This window comes from Eptatretus burgeri, chromosome 6 (assembly GCF_056783735.1).
Source record: "Eptatretus burgeri isolate ZD-2024b chromosome 6, Ebu_testis_v1, whole genome shotgun sequence".
NCBI lineage: Eukaryota > Metazoa > Chordata > Myxini > Myxiniformes > Myxinidae > Eptatretus > Eptatretus burgeri.
Genome location: NC_140966.1, coordinates 69,103,644 through 69,127,555, shown reverse-complemented (window position 1 = coordinate 69,127,555; position 23,912 = coordinate 69,103,644). Strand labels below are relative to the sequence as shown.

Genomic DNA, 23,912 nt, shown 5'->3' with positions numbered 1-23,912 from the left:
GCAATATTCCTGGCAAGTTTCAATCCGATCGGACCGGTTATCGTCCGGTTATTAATAATTTGGGAAAAAATTGGTATGATAAGGTGAGAAGGTGGAACAACACCTTCAGCTGCCATATATACACCTTTTCAACACTGAAAAAGCAGTAAAATGGCCGAAACTTGGGAACCGCTCGTCCGATCGATATCAAACCTCAAAGGCACATCCGCGGGTCCCCGGCAATATTCCTGGCAAGTTTCAATGATATCGGACCGGCGGTCGTCGAGAAACGGCGGTCGCAGACAGACAGACAAACACACACACAGAGATTGCTGGAATTGTAGATAGATATGGTGCAACACCTCGGGTTGCTGGTGAAGCCTTGGTCAACTCGTACGAATGTCGATTAATTATGGTACCGTTTGAGCATGAGTTTGTCCGTGAGTAAGTTAATTATTTTTGGACCTTGACTACGTCTATTAATTACAGACTATTGGAACATACCTTTTTTGACAATTTTAGACCGCTTTGATCCCTTGATCCATTTAAACTCTTTAGACCTTGAGACTCTTGAAGACTTTTATGTCCTTTTTGACTACTTAAACCCCCTGACCCTTAGGCGTTTTGACCCTTTGGACATCTAAGACCCTGCAAACACCGTAAACACCTTTAGACCCGTGGACATGTTGGATCACTTTAGATACACACCACATAAACATCTATAGTCTTCTTGCAAAACACAGACTATTCTTTTTTCAGCAAGTAATGTGCAATCTCCACCCACTCAGAGGTTGGGTACTCTGCTCGGTTGAACAGAATTTGTGTGTTGGGTCACTGAATTGTTTCACCAATCAAAACATCGAAGCATCTTGTTTGGGTTTCTCAAGTATCGTGTGATGCACGACATCTTTCTTGTTTTTTTATTTTTTATTTTTTATCTTGTTTTACATCAACTATTTTGGCTCATCAGCTGATTGTGTTTGACATATTACTCAACTTTTATGACATCTCACTCCTGTTAAGGGAAATGACTTAACTAAGCAACAATTTATAGATTCTCGAAAAAAAAAACAAGTACCTTGTCCAAATCTAAGCACTAAAATGTAACCAAACTTCATTCTGGAAAGTCCAGACTGTTGGCACAGAATGCAGAAGGACTGTCTGCTCTACTGCCAAAATAGCTACCCTCACATCCCACCTACTGTATTTTGACCTGGCTGTTGAATATACAGTATGTGTATGCTTTATTTATTTAGTTTTTTTAAATCGCTCGTCCTTTTTCCTGCTTTAGAAATGGAAATCTAATGAAGTCGATGGCATGCCATCGCAAATCTGTATGCTTCCCACCTAAAGCAAAGCTGAAAGATGGCAAAAAGCTCCACCAGTAGCTTAACGGTGGTCGAAGAGACGAACCCAATGAGACTTTTGAGAAGAGACAGAGACTTTTGTATAACCCAATGTCAAATTTTGAGTTATTAATGTTTTCCCCGTTTTTGACACCTTTGATTCCAAGTCTCCACCCTCTGGGGCAAGAGCCTGGGGTCAAAATGTGATCCTGCTCTGGTACTTTCTTGCCGTTTGTTGATCGGAATGACCAGTTTTGGGGAATTTAAGCACAACAGTTGACGTGGGGATAATAAAGGTCTTGTTGAAGCCCTCGTACTTCTCTATCTTGCATCATCCCCAAGAGATGCATTTTTCATCATGATTATCACCAACTGTCTTCATTGAGGAAAACACTGCCAACCCTTCTGTGCAGCAAACCGGCAAGTGGCCTTGTGCCATTTTGGTGGTCATCGCTAAATAATGTTCTCCATTCAGACGTTCAATCGTACTTTTTTAAGCAGATGGACCGTGTGTTTCCTGTGCAGTATTGCTGTGGCTTTCGAGTGAGTTTCATCGAATCATAATGATGATAAAATGGACGAAGCATTTGCAGTAATTTTCCTCCTTTTCGACGTAGTTGTGACATTCTTTTAACCCTTTGGTGCAGTGGGCTGTGACATATCGTGCATTGCACATATTTTGCATTCTTAAAAACAATGCCTTGTGATGTCACCTTGAAAACCTGAATATCTTTATGTTGTGTTTAGTAGATGGCATTCGTTGTTCAACCTTGTAGTTTTGGGGAACACGCTGTCTGACTCAGATGTTTTTTCTTTGGGGGGGGGGGTTGTGCGTGAATTGCAAAGTACAACCCACTGCACCACTCACTTTTCAATTCTTTGCAAAGAAGCGTGATTGACGTCTTGTTTCAAATTTTGTTGCAAATCACCAACACCACCAATGCATTGTATCCTCTCAAAGTTATTCAACGTGTCACGAACGATATTTTGCACATTGAAGTTGATGGAGCGATGCTTGAAGTTGAAAGATGGCAAAGCAAGATGTATCTGTAGCCGATGTCAGAAATCAACTGGATATTGTTGGAGTATGTTGTACCTGTATGCAAGCTTTGCTCATCTATCCGATGTTGACTGACTGCAATCAGTTATCACGAGCAAGTTACCCATCACCCATCTCCAACAGGTTCGTAGATGTCTCACCTCAAATGAGCTGTGTGTGCATGCGTGCTCGCACGCGCGAGAGAGAGAGAGAGAGAGGTGCACTTCAAGCCCTAGATCGTGTTTTAAAAATAGGTTTAGTTTTGTAATATATTTATTTATTTATCTATTGCATTAATCTCAATTTTCTTGTCTTTTGTGGTTTTTAGGCAGTGATTATATAAACTGTGCTCTCAAGTCCAGGCAAACAGAAACACTGCACCTGGTCAGCTGTTTCTTATTTTCGAATAGGATTCCAGAAATGTTTTTGTGAAGGATTGGTTCTTGTGCATGTGCTGCTGGAGTCAAGGACATAGGCCTTAGAATTGAAAAGCAAGGTCAAAGCCTCATCTTGATGAAAGTTTATGCACGTCTACTCTTTCCCATACTGCGATGATCAAGGAAAATATGTATTTGTTTGGTTCTCACTCATTTGTACCATAGAGGTAGTGAACTGGCAGTGCCAATAATTTGTTTTGTCACAAATCTGGGAGTTGTACCTCCCCTTTCATGGGTTTTGCAATCGCTTATGTCTCTGTCTGTCACAGCCATAACTTTTTTTTCTTTTTTTTACCATTTGAGCTTTTGTATTCAAATTTTCAAGAAACCTTTATTTTGAGAATATGGAGAAGACAAATTAATAATTGGGCAAATGTAAAAGGGTAAATTTATAGAAAGTGGAAATAACTCTCCACACATTCACTGCTGCACAGCATGAGATGGCTGAGTGTTTATTCTTTAAATTGCTTGTGTGTTTATTTATTTACCTTTTGAGCTCGTTTTTTTTTTTTTTTTTTAATTTAAATTTATTTTTTTTTACCTCCACCACCGAAGGTGAATGAGGTTATGTTTTCACCCCTTTCTGTCTTTGTCTGTTTGTTTGTGTGCAAGATGGCTCCAAAAGTTGTGGGCGGATTCGAATGAAACTTGGTGAATTGCTTCGTTGTGTGACAGGGACGAATTTATTCGATTTTGGTGAAGATCCAAATCCAGATCTGGATGCAATATTTATTTAATTACTAAAGTGATTCTTCACCATTGAGAGATTGGGCCAAAAACGATATATCGCATGATATTTCAAAAATATTAGACGGGATATGTTCTCGTGTGGATATGTTCGATCGGGCATGACAGGGTGGAGGTATGCGCTCTACTGAGTGCCCTTCTATTTTTTTTAGCTGTGTTTGTCATTGTTTATTTTGAGTACAAATCGGACGCAGACGGGCTGCTTTGTAGTTGGTATTTATATATGGTAAAATTGTTCATGAAAATTATTTTTTGATTTTTGTACTTGCATGTGTTAAGCTTTCGCATGATTAATGAATCAAATGACGATCAGTCATGCCGAGGAACTTCCACCCGTCTTGCTGAGGACATAGAGAAATGTCACAAAACTAACAGTGGTCCAAAGAAGAAGGAAAAAAGTAACATTTTCACTCTTCCATGAGGCGAGATTATCTATACCAAACAAACAATACAAAACCAAAGTGTTTCACCTTGGTTTTATTTCAGCTTGATGGTACATTTCTGTACATCAGGCTGTAAAGTGAGGAAAAAAGAAAACGTGTATTGATTGAGTAATTCTGAGTGTCAAATTTCATGAAAGTTTTCCTTGAAATTCAGAGTTGAAGCTCAGAGCAGAACAACTCCACAAATGAGTACCACTGGCAGGTATGCTTTTTTTTAAAATTATTTTCATTCTTTTTTTTTTATACGCATCATATTTGCACAAACTAAATATTCCAATGAGCATCTATTACTTCTTACCTCTTCCCTATTTTGAAAAAGGTTTTTCAAGGTGTTGTTTTAAGGATAGTTTTTTTTTTTTTGCCCTAGGCTCTTGCTTGTACTGTTTTCAATACATCACTCGTTTTGATCGTTTTCTTGCACCAGTTGCAATTATGTGTTTTTTAAACTGTTAAAGAAATATTCTGTGAAAAGTGCTGTCATGTGTTATCTTTCATATTGGAACACTTTCTGTATTCTCTGGGTCATAGGTCAGAGCTCGATATGTCACTGATTTCCCCCACCCCTGCTAGATCATTTATCATTTGTGAAACTTGTGTTTATTTATTAATTTGTGATGTGAGGAATGGCATGGATGTTTATTCGAGATTCCGGCTAACGTAGTCTATGCCTTGCAAATTCGTTCTTGGCTGTTGGAAGCCACTTTGTAATCCAAGAACTCCATCACAGCCAGTGACCTCACATACATCTCATAAGTATGTCACACTGCTGTGCAAATTGTGTTGCTTTTACGTAAAGTGTGTGCAACCTAATTTCTGCTTGCAGTACCTAGCAAACAACCCAATGACATAAAACAACTTTGTTCAATCAGCCTGCCATTCTCCCATGGTATTCTATTAAATTGTTTTGCTTACCTTAGCTCATTCATTATTGTTATGATGAATTATAAATCTTACAACTATTGCAGTTCAAAAAGATTTACAATGTATGATTTGCATATTTACATTGGTTTTAGAATGTTTCTTCATCAAGCTACCTTCCAGTGCTTTCTCCAATTTGCTTATTTATTTATTTATTTATTCCTGACGGTGGAAGGCTGCAACAAAATTGACAATACACATCCTAATTTATGGTCCCGTCTGTGTTGGAGGTATCAGAAATGTTACAATTCTAGTTAGCCTGACTGGTTCTCAGTGCCTTGAGAGGCTTTTGTAATCTGCGTCTGAGTGTTTGGTTCGACGTGCATATCTGCACAGATTGTGAGTTTCCACTTTCACATATCTACTGTAATATACGTACTCTGGTGAAGCTCTGCATTTTTAACGCGGTCTTGTTGGAAAGTTGTTTCTGTTGTCGGCAGAGAAAAAGAAATTGCATTTCTAAATTTTGGATTCTCAAGTATGTTTCCTTGTTTCAAAGTCAATATATATATATATATATATATATATATATATATATATATATATATATATATATATATATATATATATATATATATATATATATATATATATATATATATATATATATATATATATATATATATATATATATATATATATATAGACCACAAGGGGAAAACCAGAGATGTCAGGATAAGTCAATTTTGAAGAAACTGAAAAACAAAATTTCAAGACTTTGGTGGACTGTTTATTAACTGTCATATAGATTTCTTTTCCAGTAAAAGGAAGTGATCATTGGCCGATCAAATTAAGCATGTAGCATTTGCCAAGCTTCTGTGTTATTTAATTCAAGAGCAAAGAACAAATCAATGTTGCAAACTGACATCACTGGTTATTCCCTTTGTTTAATAATTGCCATGCAATTTTAACCCAGGATGTGTAGCAAATTCATGCTTGTTGGTTATTAGCATACATTACATGACTTTGGTGATCACAGATTATTTTTTTCAACATTAAACGGTCATTGTTTTTTTTTTTTGTTTGATTGGTGTTCAACGCCATACTCAAGGGTATTTCGCTTATATGACGACGGATTCTCCATTTCTTACTCCGTACTACTTAATATGATGGAAAACCGGGAGGAAACCAAGGATAAACCACCCCCGCGATAGCCGAAGTCACCTCATGTGACTCCCTCATATACCTGAGCAGGTTGATTGGGCGGTGGGTACATCGAATGAGGATGGGTACTCAGATGCACTAACCATTAAGCCACGGCATGGGTTCCATAAAAGTCACAATAAAGGTTTGACCAGGCTTGAACCACGATATGCACCAACTACGGAGCCCATGATATAACCAAATAGGCCATTGTCGTGCTCAGAGTTTATGCTGTGAAAGTTTTACAACCTTTCATTTTTTAGTTTCTCAACTGAATATTATGGTGGAACAGTTAACATGAATGAAAGGGAGATAACCAGGAGTAAAGCTCTGACAACTCTGGGTTTCTACTTGTTCAGCTTTGACAACACTTGTTTTTTCATTGCACGGCTAAACTTTATACCATATAAATTATGTGACACCCCTGGTTATTTGTTAAAGTAATATTGTGAGAGGAAACCTTATGTTGCCAACTATTGGCAGGTGCAATAACCCTGAAATTTATAAAAAGTGACATCACTGGTTTTCCCCTTGTGATCTTCATATGGTAACTACTACTTTGTTGTTTTGTTGCCCTTCTTTTCTCCTTACTGTTTAGAGCGACACAGTGATAGTGGTCGTCCTTCCCGACCTTCCAGCCCCAGACCAAGCCGTGGTTCACTGAGTGCTGGTGACTGCAGAAGTTTGTGCAAAGCTTCAGGGAACATGGGTACCAAAGAGGAACTAACTGTTGTGGTAGCAGAAGGTGCACGAGGCATGAGAGGACAAGAGCGTGTTTCGCTAATTGTAGACAACACTCGCTTCATTGTGGATCCTGGTGTTTTTACAGCCCACCCAAACACTATGCTTGGCCGGTGAGTAGCCTTCATAAATTTGCCATTTTTGCTCTCTTTAAAAAAAAAAGTAGAGTGACCTGCTTGATTTGCATGTGAGAAAGCTGAACCATTACAACAATTGACCAAAGCAATTGAAGTGAAAGCTTTTGTAATGTTTGCAAATTTTTGATGAAACATTTGTCAGTTTGATTCCTAGAATTTTTTTATTGATATTTTTTGCTTGTGGGTGTTTCTCAGTTTATAATTTTTTGTTTCTGTGTAAAGAAAAAACAAAAAAGTCCTGTTTATAATGTATTGTTTGTGCGAATGAATGTTCTTTATTCATCTTGGTGTTATGAAAGTGCTACTTGGGGAAAATACAAAATGGTGGAAAGGTTTAATAGATGTGGCTCCAAGAAAATGGATTGAAAGGGTTGATTATTATAAAATAAAATATTTTGTTGGGTATTTGAAAGTAATAGTATTATTCAGCGTTGGAATTCCCAAATAAACGAGAATGGCACTGAGTAAAGTGCATACCTTTGCCAGGCTAAACGATTTGTTTTGGTTGGTTGGATCTGTATCCGGACCTTAGCCAAAACCGAATGTACTTGTTTTTGGCACCTACCCAACTCATCCACCAAGTTTTGTCGTAACCCATCCACAATATTTTAAAATATCGTTCTACATATAATTTTTTGACCTGATCTCTCAATTGTGAAGAATCACGAAACAAATTGTAGTTTTTGTTTTCTTTTCATTTTTCGTATACATTGTCGCGGCTCGTATGAGAGCCAACATGCAACAAAAAGCAAGGGGGGCATGAGACAAGAGGGGCGGGGTGGGGAACACAGGATAAACAAGATAGACACAACAGGGACTTTTAGGAAGGAAATCAGGGAATTTGAAGGAGGTGGATTTGGGGTGAATTATCAGGGGTAGAAAAGATCGAGGTTTTGGATGGGGGACGATAAGAAATGGTGGTGAACAGCTGTTTTGAAGGCCTGGAGGGAAGAATGGGATTGAACAGAGTGTGCGAGTTTGTTCCAAAGGTGTGGAAAAAGAGGAATGAAAGAGTGAAGGTGAGCAGTGATTAGTGATTTTCGTAGTTTTACAAGAAGGGGATTGTTGGCGGATCTTGAGCGCCCTGCGGAAATTTGGTGAGGACAAATCGCAGACAGAGCAGGGTGGGCAAGACCGGAGAGCAGATGGTAGAAGACAGAAAGACCACTGACTTACCTGCGGTGAGAGAGTGAATGGCCCAAAGGCTCGGCCTCATCGCGTGAGATACCAATGATCCTAAATGCCTTGGTTTCCACAGCGTGAAGCCGAGAAAGGTGAGGGGCAGGAGCACCAGCCCAGAGGGGAGAGCAGTACTCCATCAGGCTGCGGACGAAAGCTTTGTATGTGATCAGGAGCTCAGGTGGGCCGAGGAAGGACTTTGCACGACGGAGGTTTCCCAGTCGGCGACTGGCTTTTTTTTATATTTTTTTATTTTTTTTTTGTATACCTTGGTCGAGGCTCGTATGAGAGCAAACACACAACTCACAGCAAGGAGGCATGAGACAAGAGGGGCGGGAGTGGAAGGGACAAAACAGTGGGGAACAGACACATTAGGTGAACTGTGGAAGGGAGAGGGATGGGGATGGGACGGGGAACATGGTGAAGAGAAGATGGACATTTCAGGGACTTTCAGGAAGGAAAGCAGGAGAAATGAAGGAAGTGGGCTTGGGTGGATTATCGGGGGTAGAAAAGATCGAGGATTTGGATGGGGGAAGATAAGAGGTGGTGGTGAACAGCTGTTTTGAAAGCCTGGAGGGAAGAATGGGAAAGAATAGAGTGAGGCCAGGTTGGAAAGTGAGGCCATTTCTTGAAGCATGACTGGCTTTGGAGGCCAGGTTGGAAATGTGGCTTTCCCAGGAAAGATCATGGCAGATAGTGAGACCCAGAAGCTTGAATGAAAGGACTTCTTCCAGAGGGTTGTTGAGAAAGTAGATAGGGGTGGGGTTCCAAACGGTTCTTTCGGAGAGACATAGTGAGAGTGTAAGATTTGTCAGGATTGAAAGACATGTTCCACGTGTTGGCCCAGTTTGTGATTTTATCCAGGTTTGCAGAGAGTGAAGAGAGGCTGCTGCTTGCCAATCTGAGGGATGACACATTGTACGGCAGAGGGTGGAGTAATCAGCAAAGAGTTAAAGAGGATTTTCCAGAGTCGGAGAGATCATTGATGAAAACCAGAAAATGAACAGGGCCCAGAATGCTACCTTGAGGAACTCCAGCCTAGACAGGAAGGGGGGGATGAAAGAACTCCATTTTGGACCACGCGCTGGTTGCAACAGGAGAGGATGTCTGCGAGCCATGAGTGGAGATGGCATTGGATACCATAGGAACAGAGTTTGGTGAGCAGGGCAGGGTGTCAGACCGTGTCAAAGCACGTGCGATGTCTCGGGATTTGGCTTCGTTTTCATGTCTGGCATCAAGTACCTCCATCCATTGTTGGAACAGCAGAAGCAGCATATCCAGGGTAGAGTGACCTGGTCTGAAACCAAATTGATAATCGGAAATCATTTTATTGGAGAAGAGGAAGGATTTAATGTCTGAAGCGATGATGTATTCCATAACCTTGCTGATGATTGAGAGAAGGTTGATTGGTCTTGTTGCAGGGATCTGTTTTTGCGCAGGGCAGTAATGTTTGCTGATTTCCAAGCAGATGGCAGATGACCTTGAGCAAATGAGAGGGTGGTGGTGGTCGTGGTCGTATGGCAGCTTAGCTGCCGAGGTAGCTATCATTTCTTGAAGCATGACCGTGTCACTGATGCAGTGCCCCTCTACCAATACACACACTGGAACTGGTACTCATTTCGCCGACCTCGGAAGGATGACAGGCTGAGTCAACCCCCTGATGTATTAATTCAGCGGCCGATTGGGCTTGAACTCAGGACCCTAGGATCCCAAGCTGCCACCCTAACCACTGAGCCAACACCAGGCTGAATGAGAGGGTGAATGTGAGCAAGAGCAGAGGAGCAGGTTTTCAGGACAAGTGGGCTGATGCTTTCTGGAGCGGTTGCAGAATCCGAGTCGAGGTTTGACACCAAATTTTCCACTTTGTCAGAAGTAAAGGACACAGAGTCCAGGGTGGGTTGGGTGCGACTGGGTAAGGTGGGTACAGAAAGCGATGGGTTTCAGACACAATATTTTGATGCAAACACAGAGTTTAGGCATTCAGCCTTTTCATTGCGGTGTCAGCAGTGTGGCCATTTGAGGTAAGGGAGGGTATGGAGGGGGAACATAGACAAGAAACAGGTTTGATTAGATGCCACCAGGATTTGGAGGAGGAAGAGAGGTTTGAGAGTTCAGACTTTAGATTAGAAAGATGTTGTTTTCTGGCTCTCCTGAGGGTAGATACCCTTGTTCCGAGCTTTATGGAAGGAACCATACACAGTTGGGTTTGCTTTCCATGAGGCAAAGGCAAGTTTTTTTTTTGTTTTTTTTCAGGACAACTGCCTCGCCACAAGCTTCAGTGAACCAAGGGCGGGAGGAAGGGTGGGCCAACTGAAGACGAGAGGGGATAAATCTGTGCATGAGGGAGAGCAAATTTCTTTTAAAGAATTCCCAGGATGAGTTGATGTTGGAGGAAGTAGCGATGGGATGCGTCCACCTTACCCGTACTCCAGGGGCCTCCGTCTGGCCATCCCCTGCTCAGGTTAAGTGAATTTCTCCGTGACCTCATCGTCCTCACCACAAACGGGTACAGGCAAGAAAGCAGCATCGAAGATGTCATTGAAAGCATGGATCTTCATGTTGATCCAGGAAACCCGTAAACCCAGTGGCTCCGACTCCTCATTCAGCACTCCACAGAAGGATATCCAGCATCTCCGCAAATATGACTGCATAATCCGGGAAATCAAGGTCAGAGATCCTGACATTCCTAAATGATGCACCGCAGCTTGATCTCTCAGGCAGCCTCCTCAGAATGCATCCCATGCATGTGCTGAAAAGTGTGGGGGGGGGGAGGGGCAGTACACACCCCTGACAAACTCCAGTAACAACTGGAAATATGTCTGAGATGAAACCACCACACCTTGGAGCACACTCAGGACCAGAGTATAGTTCAGAAATCAAATTGATCAGTTTTGGTGGCACGCAACAAAGACCGAGAATTTCCAGAGGGCATCCCGATTCACTGAATCAAACGCTTTGTGGAGATCAACAAGGGCTGTGAGCAGCCTCTGCCAAAACTCTCATCTGTGATCAGTGAGAACCCAAAGGGCAAATTTTTTTGTCAATCGTTGACCTCTTTGGCGTAAAGCCCAACTGCTCTATTCCCTGGTGCTCAAGCAGATTGTGGCGAACGCTATCAAGAATTATCCGAGCAAAGACCTTGCCCAGCACTGAGAGCAGCATGCTAAACAGAGCACAGAGCTGCATGTAATGACACGAGTACAGCATTTCCACCAGCCTTGAAGTTCAGTTTGGATGCCACAGATCACAGGAGCTTTACCCCTCTTTTAACTGGATCACTGCAGCCTGTGTTTCCACAAATGAAGGTGGTTTGCAGTTTATTGGGGGTTCAGCAATTGGGATAGCTTATACCCCTGATGTCCAACTTAACAACTGGTGGTCAGCCTGGTATAGCCGCTCAAAGTAACCGGCCCAGGGGACCTTCACTTCAGAATCCTGTCAAGAGCCCACTACCCTCCACTCTAACTGCAGTACACCGAGGGAGGGCTTTGGAAGAATGCAACGCAAAAATACCTCTGTAAGCTGGCCGAGAATAATTTCACCACAGGTGATGCTCTGTCCATTCAGATTCTTTGCACATCGGCCTCCTTGTCTGCCCTCAGTTCACATCCAGTTTTATGCTTCAACTCTGAACAGCTCAGCTCTGCCATTGAGCCTGGCCCTACGACTCTGATCAATGGTATTCAGTGTCCGTTGAGAGACAAAATTCTTCTTCGCCCTCCAGTGAGTTCCAAGACTTCCACGCGCAACATCAAGGATGGTGGTCTTTAAGGCACTCCACAACTCTTCAAGATTCCCCAAAGCACCCAGACCGCCCCAAATCCCCACAAAGCCTGTTCGCAAACTCCTCAACTACCCTCTCATCCTTCAGCTTCCCAACATCCAGCCTTGGTTAGGATGGTACCATTCTCCAGGATTTAAGCTGCAACTTCAGAGTTGCTACAACAAGCCTGTGGACAGTATTGAGGAACTGAGCTGTGAGGAGGATTGAGGAACTGTTAGTTGATACTCGAACCTACAACAAATACAGACACAAGTAATCCTAATAAATGAGGGTTTAATGACATAAATCAGATATTTATAATGGAGATAAATCAAAACAGGAGCCTGGTGTTGGCGCAGTGGTTAGGGCAGCGGCTTGGGATCCAAAAGGTCCTGAGTTCAAGCCCCGTTGGGCCACTGAATTAATACACCAGGGGGTTGACTCAGCCTGTCATCCTTCCGAGGTCGGCGAAGTGAGTACCAGTGTACTGGGCCGGTGTATACCCCGGTTAAAATAGGTGTACCATATCCCTGTGTCGTAAGAGGCGACCAGGGTTGTGTCAGGAAGGGCATCCGGCGTAAAACATGTGCCAAATCACTATGCGGATCATACGGGTGATCCGCTGTGGCGACCCCTCACGGGAGCAGCCGAAAGAAGAAGATAAATCAAAACAGGATAATAATGAAACATAATTTTGAGGCGCTTTCACACACACAAACAAAAACGGACAAGGGGGAAAGATTTAAAAAACGAAAAAAAAATCCCTCCTTTATTCTGGCACTTAACTTCGGGTCCAGAAGTGGTCTCATGAGCTTGAGTGATCGAACTCGGTCCTGCGCGGGAAGCTCGCAAAATTCCGCCTTCTTCAGTGCACAAACAAATTTGCTTCAGCATGAACATGACAATTGTGCTGCTTTCCTCACCGTGTCGACGGCGGCAGGCCAGGTTCGAATGTTTCTATATATGGTATATATATATGTATCTTAGGGTGGTCCAAAAAAGTTGAAAAAAAATAGAACGTTGCTCCACAAGCTTAAAATTATTCTAATATGATCCAATAACGCACATACAATTGTTTAGCTTGATCGGAGGTGATTTAGAGGTCGCTCCATATGACAACTTTTAGTTTCATGAGTTGGTTAAATTAGGGTATGGTCAGGTACGGGTACTTCTGGATGTCCAAGGTGGAAATGGAGTGCATTTTCAAACTCTATGGGGTCGATTTACTCTAAGAAATGACTGCACTGACATTGAATTCACTACCATTTCGAAAATATGACCGAAAACAAGATTTATCATTACTGGAGTTGAGTAACTAATCCTACTCATTTCGATATTTTCCAATCGAAAATTAATTTGTTGTCCGTCTAAACATTTCTTAGAGCAAATCGACCCCACTGAGTTCGAAAATGCAGTCCATTTTCACCGAGGAAGTTCAGAAGTGTACGGATTCACATCTCACCATACCCTAATTTAATATAATAATAACTAAATAAATAACTAACATATTTTTTGTGAATCGTTGAATCTAAAACACTGGATGTTGGGCCGGCTAGAAATAAGTTCAGGCGGGAGTGGAGACAGCAATAGAGGCGGAGATGATAGTGGTATTTGGTAAATGAGACGAAATATTCCAATAGTTTGTAATTCCATTGATTGAAAAATTAGGTCTCCCCAAAATTTATTTTTGCTATTTTTGGACCACCCCAATGTATATACTGTATGTATATATATATATAGATATATATGTATATACTGTATGTATGTGTATATGTGTATATATATATGTATATGTGTGTGTATATATATATATATATATATATATATATATATATATATATATATATATATATATATATATATATATATATATATATATGTGTATGTATATGTATATGTGTATATATATATGTATATGTGTATATATATATATATATATATATATATATATATATATATGTGCGTATATATATATATATATATATATATATATATATATATATATATATATATATGTATACATATAAGCCTGGTGATGGCGCAGTGGTTAGGGCAGCGGCTTGGGATCCAAAAGGTCCTGAGTTCAAGCCCCGTTGGGCCACTGAATTAATATACCAGGGGGTTGACTCAGCCTGTCATCCTTCCGAGGTCGGCCAAATGAGTACCAGTGTACTGGGCCGGTGTATACCCCGGTTAAAATAGGTGTACCATATCCCTGTGTCGTAAGAGGCGACCAGGGTTGCGTCAGGAAGGGCATCCGGCGTAAAACGTGCCAAATCACGATGCGGATCATACGGATGATCCGCTGTGGCGACCCCAAAACGGGAGCAGCCGAAAGAAGAAGAAGAAGAATATATATATATATATATATATATATATATATATATATATATATATATATATATATATATATATATATATATATATATATATATACATATGTTGTTGCAGACCAGGGGTCGGGTGAGAAGACCACTGGCTATTAGCCGTAGAGATGAGATGTTCGCCATCCATGGGAGAGAAGCTTTCTCAGCTCCCACCAGACTCCCCGGAATTGTAGGCAGTCGCACACGGATAATTCCGTGACGCAGAGGGTCGCTTAACCGACGGTGGACGCCAATAACTCAACCGCGTGACCTGGGGTCCTCCCGTCTATGGGTTAATCGGGTTACCTAATTAATCATGTGATTCAATTACCGGGGAACACACCCTCTGTGCGCCTTGTCCGAACCGGATCACCCTACCGGGTCGGATCACTTTACCGGATCAGATGCAGCCGAGCGACACTGCCAAGGATGTACCGGCTAAAAGGAACATCATTGGGATTCAAGTCCCGGCTAAGCTAGGATTTGGACCATGCTGGATCAATGAAAGAAACCACAAAAACGAGCTGGGAGCATTTCTAATAATAATTTGTTAACAATGGGTGAGGAATGGTATGTGGCACGATCAAGATTTATTGGGGTGTGTTGTGCAGCGATAGGGGAGAGAGAGATGTGGTGCAGCAAATAAACAAGCATCTTACAAAAGCGGATACAGAGCAGACTTAACGTGAAAATAATAATAATGATAACAATAACGATCTTCTGCAGTCTTATTTAAGCAGACAGGCGCCAGGGCGCACACACACACACACACACACACACACACACACACACACACACACACACACACACACACACACACACACACACACACACACACACACACACACACACACACACACACACACACACACACACACACACACACACACACACACACACACACGCACACACGCATACAAAACCCGACGAAGAGAAAGTATTGAAACAAGAATGGAGAGGAGTTGAGGTTACGATCTCGGTACCTTTGTTCTTGATTGCACGAGCACGCCACCAATACGTTTTTTTTTGGGGGGGGGGGGGAATGCTCCATGGTGCGATACCCGACAGCTGGCACGTCATCTCTGGCTTCAGCAGCGTGTGTGGAGACCATGTTCTTGAAGAAGGGGCTTGAGTGGAGAAGGGGAGGAGTCCAGAGTGTGTGGGTGGAGTGGAAGGCGGTACCAGGTTGGCGAGTGGGGTCAACGTCGTGAGGGCGATGCAAGAGAGATAAAGGTGGAGGGACCGCTCCGACCTTTATAGGAATTTTTTGGTGGGGGGGCCACCCCGAAGCGAAGCGTCATCACCTGAATCGTGCGCTCCGATTGGCCCCAACCCCTCACGCAGCCTGTTAACTTTCGCCGGAAACTGCACCACTTCCTTTCCGGCAAGGTCATCTCAGACAGCGAAAATATTCCGCTCAGACCCCACGACATGACATGAATCGCCCACACAGAAATTGGCACGCGAATCGTCACGCAAACCCACCCCAGGCTGTGCCCTGGCGACCGGTCGAGGGGCCCGCATGCACGCTCGGGCGTCCGACCAGCACCGATCAACGCGCCCGCTCCACTCGTGGCACGCACTGTACAACATTCCCCTGCTCGATCGCAGCTTCGCTGGCCATAGAGACTAGAAGACGTTCACCATCCGTGGGGAATCCGCTGCTGCCAGCGAGGGCCGAAGGTACGATGTTATGGCTAAATCCATGCATGTTTTGCGTAGTAAGCGCGGATCCACCATGGCCCACGTGGTCAGTGCTCGCGTTCGCCCGGTTCTGCTAGCGTGTGCGCGGGGCGAACACCGATGTGTCATATATTGAGGAAATGCGATACAAAGTCGCGAGCGGTGCATTCGTGCCCTGCTTTGTACGATAACAAAGTCGCAAGCGGTGGACGTGTCTGATATTTTTTTTTTTTTATCTATTGACCTCAAAAACAATATACTTCTCGCTTGTGACAACCTCTACCAGGTGGTTGTTTCATGAAGATTGGAGCAAAATTGTGACCTGTAGGTGACAGCCTGACAATAACAGACCAGACCAACCAATATATTTGTGAATCCTCTTCACAAGTAACAAACGGGTGAATACATAAACTCTGTCCACCTTCGGTGGCGGAGGCAACGAATTGTATGTCTTCACTGTTGCTTACCGCCCACTCTCTCAAGTCACAGCTAAAATATAGAACACCAACAAATGCTTCATTTACACTCGGATGTACACGTGAGATTTTGTGGTGCATACAATAAATGAAGACATGAAAATTTGAGAGTTGGACAACAGGTGAAAAACTAAAGGTTTAATTATGGAAAATCAAGAAGCAGGCAAGAGTGATTGTGAGCAGCAAGTCTGTATTTGTGAAGGTTGATTTGAGAAGACTACTTTAAAAATTTTTTTAAAATCCATTACATTTTGGTTGATATCTAAAATTGACAGTTCATTATTGGTGAAATTCAAGTTTAATTGTTTGGTTGAGTTGCTAAAGCATGATCTCTTATGTCTTGTTCACACTACTTTTCCAACCAATCTCACTTGCCACCTTTGCACCTAATGCCCAACTCCTTACCCTAAACCACACCTTCAACGTGGAGGTGGAAAATCGTTAAATGTGGCTGTCAATCCATGCAAAATGATCGTCCATCCTTGCTCTATAGTGCCGCATGGTGGCATGTTTCCAGCTATGTCAGTGGACCTTATGACTTCGTACTCATCCATTCTTCCTGGTTTGCCATTGTCACCTTTAACTTTACCATCCAGCCTCAAACTCTAATCTGAAATAATAGGTGTTGATTTTATATTGAATTGTCGATATGCCCTATTTTATAACTGCACTAAAAGCATCGATATACCACTTAACACGATCATTTGTAAATGAATTGACAGCAATCTTGTATATGAATCGTATTCGTCACCAGTGCATTGTTGTCAAAATTATTTTTATTATTATTATTATTTATTTTATTGTCTATTTTATTGCGACCTAATTTGGATGCAGGACTTTTTTTTGCTATCCGATTCGGATCCAGGAGAAATTGAGTGCAAGTCAAACACTTTGAAAGCTTTTTCCTTTGTCTTTGTCTTTGTCTCTCTCTTCCACTTCTTTCACCTCCATTTCTTCCACTTATTCCTCAAACGCCCTCCACTTCTTCAACTCCCTCTACTACTTCCACTTTAACATGGCACTCCATCACTGTTTTTTTTTTGTTTGTTTTTTTTTTTTAAATAATTGGTATCTTGCAATAATTTTGAAGGAAGATTCTTTAGCCTAACATCTTCAGTCTTTTCATTTCATTATTTAAGTAGCTCTGACATCTTCACTTGTTTTCCACATTCCCTCATTCTATACATCAAACGTACATACATATATATGTATATATATATATATATATATATATTCATATATACTTATATATATATATATATTCATATATATATATATATATATATATATATATATATTCATATATACTTATATATATATATATATTCATATATATATATATATATATATATATATATATATAATTGTTTCGTAATTGTGCAACTATTATAGGGTGTGTTATCAACCATTATAGTTTCAAAATATCGACAATTTGTGGTTATTTTGCATCCATGAATGTCCTCTTAATGCTATTATTTTTTTTTTAATCCAGAGGCTGTCAAATGTAGAAGTAAATGATGACTTCATATGTTTACATGAAATTAAATCACATCTTTTAAGAAGTTTTCCACAAATAAAAAATAACATTACAAACGTTTGGGGGGGGGGGGGTATGAGGTACCACTTAATACCATGCGAGCCCACAACTTTATTCCCCATCTAATAAACATTATAGGACTAATTAGTGTGGTGAGACAGGTTAGATTTACCCTGTTGGTAATTTTGTCGTCGGGACAGCAACCCCGCTCGATCTGAGAGGAACTGTGGGTTCAGACACTTGGCATGGGCATCTGCTGAGCGGCCAGCGGTGCGAAGCTACCCTCTGAGGGATTATGACTGAACACCTCAAAGTCAGAATCCCTCCTTGGGCGCGGTGATGCTGTTGCGTGTCACGCTTCGGATTTCTGTTCACGCATTACATCAAATGTATTCCATGCAGTTTACAGCACGAGTACGTGTTCTCATATTACCCTCAGTTTGAATTGAGAAGCATTGTTTCTTCTAAAGTACAGTTTGTATTTACTTTGTATTCTTGCTTCGTTTGTACACAACTTTGCAACCTTGATCACCTTGAGGCAGAAATGCTCACTCATGTTTGTCGCTTGGCTCTTGTCAGGTCAGGTTCGATCTGTGACCTGCTACAGGTACCATGTAAACCTGTACTAACCTGTTCCATGGTCGGGTTGTCGGCGACTAAACCGTCTCCCCCACCAGGTTTTCTGGTGAGGAGGGTGTTTGGATATGGACACCCAGCAGGATTAAAAACAAAACCTGTCAAAGGGCGGAGGAGCTCCTTGTGAGCCAACGGCCATCCATATCTAGTGCCCAACTGTGTCTGCGGACGTCCTCCTGCAGTTGGGTTACTTCTTATTAGGAGGTTGGTGGCAGGATTTGCACTCCAGCCACCGTAAAACGCTTCATTCCGCAAAACGCAAAAACGCAAAAAAATCTGAAAACCCACTCCGTGGGAGTACCTCCTGTGCAGCTTCCCTTCGCAGGGCAGCTCACCGGATGATGGGATTGGGGCAAAGCCTTCGGGACCCCCAATCTTTGATAGGAGGGAAACCACGGGGTAACATCCCTGGGTCAGATTGCGGGAGAGTGTGTCGGAGTGGTGCTGAGGTGTCGTCCACCAGACGGCGGTCTCCTTGGGTTAACCTGAGGCGGTCCCTTCGGGTGGGTGCCTGGAATGTCCTATCCCCTAAGAGAGGATGATCACCTGTCTCTGTTATCATCTGAGCTCAAGCGTTTGGACATCGGGATTGCAGCTCTCTCTGAGGTTCGGAGACCCGGATTGCGGCGAGATAATGGTGGGTGGTTACACCTACTATTGGTCTGGTCGCTCTGATGGTTACCATACCCAAGGAGTTGCTGTAGCTGTGTCCAATAAGCTGACCCCCAATGATAATTGAGGTAACACCAGTCAACGAGCGTATTATGAGATTAAGGATTCGTCACTCCTTAGGTGTCATTTCCCTGGTCTCTATTTATGCTCCGACTGAGGCGAGTGATCTTACCGTGAAGGATGCATTCTACGCCACACTTGAGTCTGTGGTTGATCAGTGCCCCAGACGAGATACACTTCTAGTCTTGGGGATTTCAATGCATCGACTGGAACTGATAGGGATGGTTATGAGGTGTGTGTTGGTCCCCATGGGTCAGGAACTATGAACCAGAATAGCACTAAGTTCCTTGACTTTGCAAGAAGTCATGGACTTAGGGTGGCTGGTTCATGGTTTCAGCGCCCGCAAGCTCATCGCTGGACTTGGTATTCCAACGCTGGCGGTGTGGCAAAGGAGATTGACCATGTCCTCATTGACGGTCGTTGGAGGATGATCCAGAATTGCAGGGTCTACCGGAGTGCTCAGTTCCTCAATACTGACCACAGGCTTGTTGTAGCAACTCTAAAGCTGCACCTTAAATCCTGGAGAATGGTACCATCCCAGCCTAGGCTGGATGTTGCCAAGCTCAGGGATGAGAGAGTAGCTGAGGAGTTTGCGAACAGGCTGAGTGGACACTTGGGGGTCTGGGTGCTTTGGGGGAGTCCTGAAGAGTTGTGGAGCACCTTCAAGACCACCGTCCTTGATGTTGCCGGTGGATGCCTTGGAGGTTCACCGCAGGGCAAAGAAGAATTTTGTCTCTCAAGGGACACTGGATACCATTGACCAGAGTCGCAGGGCCAGGCTGAATGGCAGAGCTGAGCTGTTCAGGGAGCTGAGGCGTAAAACTGTACGTGCACTGAGGGTGGACAAGGAGGCCTATGTGCGAGGAATCTGTGAGGGGGTAGAGCATCACCTGTGGACAGGTGATTCTCGTCCCGCTTACAGGGGAATTCGCGCATTACGTTCATCCAAGCCCATCCCTCGGAGCACTGCAGTTCGAGCAGAGAGTGGTAGGCTCTTGACAGAGGAGTCTGAAGTGAAGGCCCGCTGGGCCGGTTACTTTGAGCGGTTGTACCAGGCTGATCCCCCAGCTGTCGAGTTGGACGTCAAGGGTGTTACAATCCCTGTTGCTGACCCTCGAATCAACTGTGGTCCACCATCGCTTGTGGAAACAGGGGCTGCGGTGAACCAGTTGAAACGGGGCAAAGCTCCAGGGATCTGTGGCATCCATGCTGAACTTCTCAAGGCTGGTGGAAATGCTGCACTCGCGTCGTTGCATGCAGTTTTGTGCTCTGCCTGGAACACAGGCATCATCCCAACTGACTGGAAGATGATCGGCAAGACTGCAACAACTACCGAGGGGTGACGCTGCTCTCAGTGCCGGGCAAGGTCTTTGCTCGGATAATTCTTGATAGGGTTCGCCACCATCTGCTTGAGCACCAGCGTCCAGAGCAGTCAGGCTTTACACCAAAGAGGTCAACGATTGACCGTATCCTTGCTCTTCGTGTCCTCACTGAACGCAGACGAGAGTTTCGGCAGGGGCTGCTTGCAGCCTATGTTGATCTCTGTAAAGCGTTCGATTCAGTGAATCGGGATGTCCTCTGGAGGATTCTTGGTCTTCGTGGGGTGCCACCGAAACTGATCGATCTGATGTCTGAACTCTACTCTGGTACTGAGAGTGCTGTGAAGTGTGGTGGTACCGCCTCTGACTTATTTCCAGTTGTTACTGGAGTTCGTCAGGGATGTGTACTTGCCCCCACACTTTTCAGCACTTGTATGGACTGGATTTTTGGGAGGATGTCGGAGAGATCAAGTTGCGGTGCATCGTTTGGCAAATGTCAAGATCTCGGACCTTGATTTTGCAGATGATGCAGTCATCTTTGCGGAGACTTTAGACATCCTCTTGGGGGCCCTCGAGGTGCTGAATGAGGAGTCGGAGCCGTTGGGATTACGGATTTCTTGGGTCAAAACAAAGATCCAGGCTTTCGGTGACATCTTGGATGCTGCTGTCCTGTCTGTGTCTGTTTGTGGTGAGGATGTTGAGGTCGTGGATAGATTCACTTACCTTGGCAGTGATATTCATGTCTCCGCAGGTTGTGAGCCGGAGGTCAATAGACGTCTGGGTCGGGCCTGGGGAGTCATGGATTCACTGGATCATGGGGTGTGGCGCTGCCGGTACCTGTGCGGGAGGACGAAAGTCCGAGTCTTCAGGTCCTTGGTACTTCCAGTCTTGCTCTATGGGTGCGAGACTTGGACTTTGACCAAGGATCTGAGACGGAGACTTAATTCCTTTGGTACCAGGTCTCTTCGGAGGATCCTTGGCTATCGCTGGTCGGATTTTGTGTCCAACGAGCGGTTGCTGAGAGAGACTCGGATGAGATTTGTTACCTGCATAGTCCGTGAGCGTCAGCTGCGGCTGTATGGACATGTGGCTCGTTTTCCTGACGCTGATCCTGCTCACCAGATTCTCTCAGCGAGGGAGTCTCATGAGTGGAGGAGGCCAGTGGGCCGACCACGTGCCTCATGGTTGCAGCAGGTTGACCATCATCTCAAGGAGATGGGGATGGGCCTGGCATCTGCCTGGGGGATGGCCAGACGGAGGCCCCCGGAGTACCGGCGGAAAGTGGACGCAGCGACGCGCTGTTCTGGCACATGCTCCCATACCTGACCTGACCTGTATTTACTTTGTATTCTTGCTTCGTTTGTACACAACTTTGCAACCTTGATCACCTTGAGGCAGAAATGCTCACTCATGTTTGTCGCTTGGCTCGCATACCGATCAGCAATTCCTCTTGGATTTAAGTGGCCTGTTGCACACACTATGCATTTCATGATAGGGAGAGCACATTATCTCCCTTGTTAATGGGGAGAGCATGATATGATATTGAACATAATTTAAGCATATTGGGCTTGCCTAAGCTAAGCATCATTACCAAACTTTTTAGCTGATCTGTCCTGATTCTATAATTGCAACATTTTGAGAATCATGGGCTTATTAAGTTCACAAACGATGTATTTTGACGACCCTTGTTTGTGGCTGATTAAAGGTATTGCTCATAAGCAAGGGGGCAAAAATATTCCACTTGAATGGTACATCTTAACCCCATTACTTGGGTTTATAGTTTATTGTATACACTTGTTATTGGCATCACAATTTGCAATTATTTTGTGAAATCTGACATTTATGTAACTCTCAGTGCTACTTGTTTATCCAAAGTATACATACTGTATATTTTAATTTGAGGTAAATGCCACATCTGTCTGTTTGTTTAGTATTTCAACAAGTATGTGTTACATGCATGATGCACTTTGCGATTCAAGGCAATGACAGACTCATGAAGGTGTGTGTTTTTTATGTATATATATATATATATATACACACACACACACACACACACACACACACACACACACACACACACACACACACACACACACACACACACACACACACACACACACACACACATACACACACACACACACACACACACACACACACACACACACACACACGTCTTCTTCTTCTGCTTTCGGCTGCTCCCATTAGGGGTCGCCACAGCGCATCATCCGTTACGATCCGCATAATGATTTGGCACAGGTTTTACGCCGGATGCCCTTCCTGACGCAACCCTTGTCGCCTCTTACGACACAGGGATCTGGTACACCTATTTTAACCGGGGTATACATCGGCCCAGTACAGTGGTACTCACTTCGCCGACCTCGGAAGGATGACAGGCTAAGTCAACCTCCTGGTGTATTAATTCAGTGACCCAACGGGCTTGAACTCAGGACCTTTTGGATCCCAAGCCGCTGCCCTAACCACTGCGCCAACACCAGGCTAGAAATGTATGTATTGTTGTGGTTACCAAATTCGCAAACCACCATTCAGGTCCCTTAGGTGAGGTATCTCGGTAAGTACATGTGTAGTTAGGCCCAAACCCGTTGTCTAGTGGGAATACATGTCATTTATGCGTGCTGCGACTCTTCAGGATAGCCGTTTTTCTTTTACTATCTTTAATTTGGACCAACCGCCATGATTACAACCACAACCACCGCTTCACCACAACCGCCACGACCTTCATGTCACACCTCGCAACCGTAGCATCGCCACCGTTCTTGCCCCGCTGTGGGTACCGGTGTTGGACTCGTGCAGGGCGCGCGTCGAACAGCGTGTACAAAATCACGGATTTTGTGCTTCAAAAACGGATCAAAAACGACACACGCCCACTTTTTGCCGTCCAATCGGTGAGCGAGGGGCGATTTGGCCCCGCCTCCAGGACGATCGATATATGCAAATTTGTGGATCAAAAAGCCTTCACGCCCACTTTTTCTCGGGCCAATGGGGAGCGAGGTGAAAGGTCAAAGGGAGGGGGTCAAAGGCGAAGCTACGGGGGGGATAAAAGGACCGTGTTCATCAGTCCAGAGAGTCGGTCGGAGAGTCAAGAAGAGGAGAGTCCAAAGAAGAGTCCAGAGTCGAGAGTCGGAGAGTTCAGAGGCGGAGAGGTGGAGAGTCGGAGAGTCCAGAGGCGGAGAGTAGGAGAGTCGGAAGCAGAGGGTCAAGACTTCGCGGGCGGTGGAGCTGCTCGTCGTGTGCGTTGGAGTCGGAACGGAGGGGACGAGCTGTGGAAAG

The 23,912-nt window shown here is 43.8% G+C and overlaps 1 protein-coding gene across 10 annotated transcripts in view; it reads left to right on the top strand.

Moving 5' to 3' along the window:
* The window catches only part of BTBD10 (BTB domain containing 10), a 148,890-nt gene that overhangs the window by 58,682 nt on the left and 66,296 nt on the right, over positions 1-23,912 (top strand). For all 10 annotated transcript variants that reach the window (XM_085885540.1, XM_085885541.1, XM_085885544.1 and 7 more), the window contains one exon: positions 6,651-6,906. In XM_085885540.1, the coding sequence (XP_085741666.1) occupies positions 6,651-6,906 (256 nt within the window). The remainder of the gene's footprint in view (positions 1-6,650; positions 6,907-23,912) is intronic.